The 8,970-nt window shown below is 33.6% G+C and overlaps 1 protein-coding gene across 1 annotated transcript; it reads left to right on the top strand.

Moving 5' to 3' along the window:
• The first annotated feature begins 1,486 nt into the window (after positions 1-1,486).
• LOC123923530 (ABC transporter G family member 26-like) lies at positions 1,487-5,601 on the top strand. Its single transcript, XM_045976217.1, has 9 exons — positions 1,487-1,992; positions 2,125-2,420; positions 2,529-2,684; positions 2,793-2,964; positions 3,136-3,414; positions 3,635-3,916; positions 4,013-4,297; positions 4,388-4,495; positions 5,251-5,601. Exons 1-9 carry the CDS (start codon positions 1,783-1,785, stop codon positions 5,515-5,517), a joined length of 2,055 nt encoding a protein of 684 aa, XP_045832173.1. The 5' UTR covers positions 1,487-1,782; the 3' UTR covers positions 5,518-5,601.
• The last annotated feature ends 3,369 nt before the right edge of the window (positions 5,602-8,970 follow it).

The raw sequence follows: 8,970 nt of genomic DNA, 5'->3' as shown, positions 1-8,970 counted from the left end.
CTCAGAAACTGGGAAATTCTCCTTCACTGCAGCACAGCACAAAGCATTACTAGCTCTTCTAATACATTGTCTTCTCATAGCATAAACCATGTAACCACAAATACAGGTATTATCTGTACCATTCCTTTATCTAGTCATTCACCTCATTTCATTCTGGACACTGGTGCCACTGACCGACCATATATGTTTTGAACTCAAATTTTTTCAATGCCTAAAACAAATTCCACCTATAAACCTAAAATTACCCGATGGCTCTCTTGTTTCTACTTGTTATGCTGGCACTATACTATTTGATCATGATTTCTACTTAATTGATGTCCTATATTTTCCAAATTTATCCTTCAATCTCATATCTGTACCTAAACTCACACTTAACTTGCACTGTAATCTAATGTTCAATGATCATGATTGTGTGATACAGGATGATTGGTGTAGCTGAATTGCTTAGTGGCTTGTATATCCTCAAAACACCATCTGTTAGCTTAGGACCAACACTTGTCAAACCTTGTATCAATAGTTTCCATGCTGTCAATAGTTTAGAGTCACACAAAGAAAATAATGTAATGTGTGGCATAAGAGACTTGGTCATCCATCATATGACAAAATGATTGAAATAAATAAAAAAAATCATTTGTCAAATTTGCAAAATCTTCTCTTCCTGTTTTTTTTTTTTTTTTGACGCAAAATCTTCTTTTCCTTGTGATACTTGTTTTTATGCTAAACAATAAAGGCTCCCTTTTAATCTTAGCTCTACTGTTTCTGACAAAATTTTTGATTTAGTTCATATGGATATATGGGGACCATTATCCACTCCTTCTATGCTTGGTTTCAAATATTTTTTGACCATTGTTGATGATAGAAGTAGATTCATCTGGATTTATTTGATGAAATTAAAATCAGAAGCTTCTACTCATATCAAATCTTTTCATGCTTTAATCAAAACTCAATTTAACACCAACATTAAATGCATTAGGACAGATAGAAATTAAAACTGGATTTGCAGCGAAAGTATGTTTTGCAGCAAAGAACTAAGTCGTAATGCTCTCTGCCTATCAGTTTTCTTCTTTGTATTTACTTCTTTCGTATGGATCATGAAGAAGCTTCCAACTCCACTATTTGTCTGTCTCTGGCTTAAACCCTTTGCTAAAGTTTAAACAGAACACAAGTCTAGATTTCACACTCTAAAACTACAAAACATAAAATCCAAATGAGAGTGGAAGATATTATTGTGAGTGTTTGAAGATGAGCTAGCAACAACAAAAAGAGTAGTTTTAAGATCGATTATACCTTTTAGGCCATTAAAATTAAAGCCAAGAATGGGCTTATTTTTTATTATCTTTAGCTCTTTTTTTTTTAATGGAAAAAATGAAATGCGTCGCCAAATTTATCATAAGCATAAAATAAATCTACATGATGTCATTCCTGTTTCATTCAAATCTCATAACTTCTCAAATTTATCATAGTTAAAGAATGGTTCATTTTTTTGAATCAGATGGGGTCACATCTATCTTTTTATTTTCATAAATGTTCACTTAATTAACCATTGTTAAGCCAATTTTATTCATGTTCTTGACATGTTCTTATAACAAATCACAATGTTTGAATTAAGGCCTTTCATAGACTAAGAACTTGCCATGAAAAGTATGTGGCCAACCAACCAATATTCTGCCTCCAATATATAGGCAAGTTTTTGGTATGATGCAGTTCACTCATTACATCTAAACACTACTATTAGATCCTTAACTAGTTTCAACACATTTTCTCACATTACTATCATTGATTATGGAAAATATGAGAGAGAATGAGATTGAGGACAATATGTCAATGTCACCTCCGTCCGTTGGTTCCATGCAGATTGCAGGAAGCAATGGCTTTGGTCACAGCATGGACTTCATGTCTCAGTCATACCTTATTAATAGGTACTCAGAGATTGATATACAAGTTCAGGATTCTAGTTTCAACCAAGAGCCCCCTCTTCCTGTATATCTCAAGGTAGTGAAAAATTCGCACGATGTTTTTATTTTATCAGAAATCAAATTTGTTTTGTTCCTAATGATGTGATGATAATTTCTTCACTTGATCACATTCTTAATCAATAATAGACAATTTCTCATTAATATGCAGTTTGAAGATGTTGAGTTCAAAGTGAGAAATAGCCAAATAGTTTCAAAAAACCCTGTGAAGACAATGATGTCAAAGGTATCCACACAAAACAATGTGGAAGAAAGAAACAAATACAAGAAAATTTTAAAAGGTATCACAGGAAGCATTGGCCCGGGCGAAATTCTAGCTTTGATGGGTCCTTCTGGTAGTGGAAAGACAACATTGTTGAGTGTTATCGGAGGAAGATTAAATAATGATAATGTAAAAGGAAAGATAACTTACAATGATGTTCCATATAGTCCTGCTCTCAAGAGGAGGTTAACCATAAACACCTTTTTTTGAACATCAGCATCTATGATTCGCGAACATAAATATGTTCTAACCTTGTACTATAATGCGTCTCTATTTTTTCCGCTGACTTATAGGATTGGTTTTGTTCCACAAGAGGATGTGCTTTTTCCACAACTTACGGTCGAAGAAACATTAATCTTCTCTGCATTTTTAAGGCTACCAACCAACATGACCAAGCAACAAAAATATGCAAGACTTGAGAACACTATCAAGGATCTAGGCCTAGAAAGGTGTGTTTCTAGCTACATTTGACCTCAAATATGACTATTTAATGTTCAAATTACTCCAAAAGAAATAAACAAAACTGTTTGCCTAAATAATCTCTTGTATAATCATAGATGCCGCCACACGAAAATAGCTGGAGGCATATCAGGAGGAGAAAGGAAAAGAACCAGCATTGGCTATGAAATTCTTGTTGATCCTTCACTGCTGCTACTTGATGAGCCAACTTCAGGCCTTGATTCCACCTCAGCAAACAAACTCCTTCTCACTCTTCAGGGACTAGCCAAAGTATCAGATTATGATCCTTTGTTACAGATTATTAAAAAATGATTTTGACATTCAATAGTACAGATTATCCTTCACTGCTGCTATTTTGTGTTTAAAAAAATTCTTTTGAAAATGTCATTTTGATAACATGTTTTGAACATATGCTGAAAAAATACTTGGATTTGTCCTTAGGCTGGAAGAACTATAATCACAACAATTCACCAGCCATCAAGCAGAATCTTTCACATGTTTAGCAAACTTCTTCTGATATCAGAAGGCTCTCCTGTTTTTTATGGGAAGGCTAAAGACACAATGGAGTACTTTTCATCCTTGAGGTTTGTCCCGGAAATACCGATGAATCCAGCAGAATTCTTGCTTGACTTGGCAACTGGACAACTAAATGATATAAGTATTCCACAAGATATTTTCAAAGATCATGAATCTACTGACCCTTCAGCGGTTGTTATTAATGTATAGAATTTGCCATAATTTATTTATATATACTCCCTCCAGTCACTATTATAAGCAAAAAACTACTTTTTAGGTTCATTGAAAAACTAATGTATCTGGTCTATAATATAAGCCAGATAGATTCATTTTCAATGAAAGTAGGTTTTTCGCTTATAGCGACCGGAGGGAGTAGGTATTAGTATGTACAAATAACTTAATGATTGTTTCTTGATTATGTTAGTATGTACAACTAAAGTATAAAGAAATACTTGAGCCAAAAGAAAAAGAGAATCATAAAGGAGCAAACACACCAAAACATCTTCAACTAGCTATTCAGGTTAAGAAAGAATGGACATTAAGTTGGTTAGACCAATTTGTTATTCTTTATAAGAGATCATTCAAAGCAAGATGCATGGAATATTTTGATATATTAAGACTTGTTCAAGCACTTGGAATTGCACTTTTGTTGGGACTACTTTGGTGGAAATCTTCAATCAATACAGAAGCTGAACTCCGAGATCAGGTACTACTAGGTAGTTTCAGGGACGCGTCCAGAAATCATAACTGTTCTAAACGACTTTGCGTTTTCAGTAAGCATTGACTAATTTTTTTGGTGCAGGTTGGTTTAATGTTCTATATTTGTATATTTTGGACATCTACATGTATTTTCGGAGCTGTCTATGTATTTCCGTTCGAAAAGGTTTACTTACGAAAAGAAAGGAAAGCAGACATGTATAGACTAAGTGTATACTATGCAAGCAGTACTCTATGTGACATGATGGCACATGTTATGTATCCTACTATTTTCATGCTCATTGTGTACTTCATGGCTGGATTTAAGAGCACTGCGGCTTGCTTCTTCCTTACGTTATTCACAATTTTGCTAATAGCTATAACAAGTCAAGTAAGTTACTTCAAGACTCAGAACATGTTTAAGGGTTAATAATTTGTTTATAGCTAGCTTTAATGAGTATGCATGTTGTTTTGTTAATAGGGGGCAGGAGAATTATTTGGAGCTGCAGTTATGAGTATTCAAAGAGCAGGAATGGTTGCTTCTTTGATACTTATGTTATTCCTTCTTACAGGTGGCTACTATGTTCAGGTATGTACAAAGGACGTAGCAGTAGCAACAATGTTAATTAAAACATAACTTGGTGCACTGTTCATGGCTCGGTTCAGGATGGAAAACCGAATAATACATAACCGTTACTACAAGTTCGGTAAAACTGAACCAAAATGTTAATAGTCCTTCCTGAACTGAACTAGTATAAAGGTTCGGTGCACCGGATCTATGTTTTGAACCAAACCAGAATGTCTTTAAGTAAAACCGAACTATACCTTTTCGAACCTAACTGTTTCTTTGTGAATCGAGCTGTACCAAATTGCTATTATTAACTGATATTAAGTTTGTTAAAAAAAACCAAAAATTAAACTGAAGCAAATATTAGGACTGTTAAACTGAATCGAACTGCACTGGAAAGTACACATTTCAATTAGTGAACTGCCCGTCACAGTTCGAAATTTTTCCGGTCCAGTTCGATTTAACAGTTAGTTTTTGGTTTTTTTTAACAGTACTTGGTGCTATAAACTGAGACAGAACAATGATATAATACACAACCTATGAAACACGGGACACTCTTCAGATTAGGCCTGTCCTAGTGTCGGACACATATTGATGTCCGACACCGACACATATAGTTACATTGAATTATGTCATTTTCTCAAACTATTACAAGTGTCGATGTATCAGTGTTTGTGTCAGTGCTTCATAATACAACTTGATCACCTTTGAAGTGTTTTAGGAGTGTTGCATGATTCTTGCAAAACTTGAAAAAATCTGATTTGTTAATCTTGCAGCATATACCAAAGTTCATGCAATGGATGAAGTATATGTCATTCATGTACTATGGATTCAGGCTTCTACTAAAAGTGCAATATTCAGGAGACCAACTATATGAATGTGAAAGTGAGGGAGGTTGTAGGCCACTTCAAACTTCACCTTCATTTGATACTGTAAACTTGAAAGGAGGTTTGAGTGAAGTTTGGGTTCTGCTAGCTATGGCTCTTTGTTTTAGGTTGTTGGCTTACTTTTGTCTCCGCAGAAGAATTGACAAAAGAAATTAGTCTTAATTTGATGAAAATGAAAATTTCTTGTTTAAGATTTCTGCTATGAATTATGATGTTTGTAACTTTGACAATTTGAGCAAAGTGTGTATCTACATATATCTATAATAAATAATAAATTAGTAATATGTTACATTAGTGAGAATTTAATGACTACTAGTATATAGTTTCTAACAAATAGAGCTACTTTCTTCCACTTCATATCTTTATGTAGGGGTGGCAAGATAGATGAATGGATTTGTTGAATTTGGATTTAGATATTTAGATGATAATGGATGGCAAGAAAAGTTTATGCTATCATTGAGTTAGAGTTTGTAATCAACTTAACTTTATAATTTTAATAACCATATAATATTAATTTATAAGGAAAGTTTTGCCGATATATATTAAGAAAGAGGCACCAGTGAACTTCTTGACTGACCCACAAGAAGCGAGATCGACACTTCGTCCAGCTGATGTTCTGGTGTTCGGATGGGTAGGTAGGTGGGAAACATGTTGTGTAGATTTGACTGGAGTTTCCCCACTTGTGGGACTAGGGGTTGGGGATTTTACTGTGGGACAGACGGCCGTCAAAGCTGCTTCAAGCAAAATGGTCAAACATGAGAAAGCATGCTTCGAAAATCAACACGTTTTTATACCGTTTGCGTTCGACACTTTTGGATTTCTATCACCAGAGGCCGTAAACCTTTTGAAAAGAGTTCAAAAGGTCATGCATTGTAATGTCATGACGCCTAGGTCTAGGAATGTGGTTTTTCAAATATTGGATTTTGTTATTCAAAAAGGATTAGTGGCGCAGCTTGTTGTCTACCTTTTGTTCACGTGTAATTATTTTATATATATAAAAATATTGGTAAGCTAAAAAAAAATATTTTGCATTTTTTTTCTTTCTGTTGATAAAGGGCACGTTTGTTTAATTTTTTTAAAAAAAAAAATTGAAAATACCTATAGATTCTTTTTTAGAGATTTTTTAAAATAAAAATTAAAGTTACTTTTGGTTTGCTTACTATCATAAAAATCATTTTTTTTTAAATGTAAAGCTCCTACATAGGCTATGATTGGGAAGACACATAAGTTAGTTTATAGCTTATAAGCTCATATGGCTAAAAAAGTCTTGTTTGGTAACAGTATTTCAAAAACAGCTTATAACTTATTTTTCAAACGTAATCTCAAGTAGCTTAAGATCCTATAGTTTATACCTTATCATTTTTTCTTCTAATTTTATCTCTGTCATCTTACTTGAAAAAAATTAAATATCAATTAGACATATCATTTTTATGTTATTTCATACTTATAAGTTTGTTCAACTGCTAATTTTACCAAATACTACAAATTCAATCAGGTAGCTTATAAGTTATTCGCTATAAACTCATCCGCTATAAGCTAGCTTATCAACTATTCCTTATTTTTAACAAAACAAAGTCTTAGTTTTAAGAAAAATGTATTCTAGAAAAGCTATTAGGATTAGCTTTCATTTTAAGGTGCGACGACCGGCTAGCCACCCGCACCACCGCCTGTCAGGCTGTCCAGATCGACCGGCGACAACCTCCTATCATCGTTTGCTGGCTTAATCGACTGGATTCTCGAGATGGGTTTCTTCGAAACTTCTACGGTTCTGTTTTACTGTCACAAATAGTGGTTGTGCTAACCAACTGGTTCTGTCTTCGATCTATTTAACAGAGTTGTTATCGTTTTTCAATTGGCTAGGAATAGAGCAGATCGGTAATCATATCAGTGGTATTTCTCTTGCTATATTTTTTTTACTTTGTTCTAGACCATGTAAAGATGTTGCCTCCGTCGCTGTTGTCGTCTTGCTGTGTTGCATGGAATTTTAATTGGATGTTACTGTGTTGGCAGTCAATTCATTCCTATGCGCGCTGTTTTGTTAGAAGCTATCCACGAGCTAGACTATCATGACCCAATTCGGCCTAATTTACTCGAAAGGGCTAGGTAAGGAGATACTCCGTGTTGACGGTAGTAGTCGATGGTGTTTTGATCTTTCTTGTGCTTATGGGGCTAGACCGTGTTGACTGACCATCTCTTGATCTGGCGCTCAATTGGTTCTTTCTTGCTTTAACAAGATTTGATTCGTCATAGGTTGTTACAGAGGTCTCACTTTGTCGGGTCTATCTCAATATCCGTATCTTTCCATGATTTCGGACCAGTTAGCTTGAAAAAGCCATCATCACTTGCTGCTTGCTGCAGGGAGTAGTGGGTACATGTGTCGTTCCGTGCTGACGGTCGGTTCATTCGCCTTAATTGAATAGGGACTTCTATTTTATCTTTTAGGACTAAATAGGAGTTTGCACACTTCTTCGTTGTTCTACATTTATCTCTTTGGGACATTTGCCACACTCGTGCTTGAGGATAATCGGTTAGGCTCGATTAAGTTGATTAAACTTGTGTTGATTTATGTATTTGTATCACCCATTTGGGTCGAACTGCACTTTGCTGGGTCAAGTTTCATGTCCCCCCGGTTTATTTTTCTTTTGTACTTTTTTCTTTTTTTATTATTACATATGAGACTATGATAGACGACGAGGGACTTTATGTGTGTCTTAATTAGTATTCTTAAAATCTCTTTGATACCCATTATTCTCTTAATTTATCTATAAAAAAAAGTTTTCATTTTAAGGTTAAAATTGATTTTTTCGTTTTTATAAAAATTTTCTAAAAAATCTATAACAAACACTATTAAAATGATAAAATAGATTATTATTTTTTAAAAAAAAAAAAAAAAAAAAAAAAAAAAAAAAAAAAACCAAACAAACAGACCAACATAAAATTCACACATGCAACTACAATGGTTTGAGTTGAATTTGAGTAAAATGTTTGATCTAATAATATCACTATTATCATTTGTCACTGTCAGTTGATCTAATAATATACTAACATCGGTGTTACTTAAAATAAAAATTTGTCGTGCTGGCTAGAATTTAATCCTTCTAAGTTCTAAGTGCCATGAAATCTGAAACTGCATGCAAGTGACTATGAGAAAAGTTAAATTTTTACAAGAATATCCCTCCGTCCCAATATATATAAGACCTTCTTTCAAAATTTTGTTGTCCCATTTTATAAGAACATTTTCAAAGTTCAATATGCATTAATTAAATTTTTACAAGAATATTCCTAATTAAATGAAGAAAAGTAAAATATTATTATTCTTTCTCTTAATAATTGAAGGGTAATTTTGGAAAAAAAGATATATTATTGATAAACAAATTTAATACATGGACTATTTTTCTTAATATTTGTACGTTTATAAAATAGGTTTTATATATTGAAATGGATTATTAATTTGTGTGCTCATGTAAATACTCCTATAACCTAACAAAGTCAAAGAATTTATAGCTAGTATGCAGATAAAATTACCATGTGTCCACAATCATTACAAATGTGCTCCCGTAAGATGGTTGAACGGTTTCTAACAAAACTTGAGTAGTTACATTTCTAGAT

This window comes from Trifolium pratense, linkage group LG4 (assembly GCF_020283565.1).
Source record: "Trifolium pratense cultivar HEN17-A07 linkage group LG4, ARS_RC_1.1, whole genome shotgun sequence".
Lineage (NCBI taxonomy): Eukaryota > Viridiplantae > Streptophyta > Magnoliopsida > Fabales > Fabaceae > Trifolium > Trifolium pratense.
The sequence above is the reverse complement of the archived record's forward strand: the minus strand, read 5'-3'. Positions and strand labels throughout refer to the sequence as shown.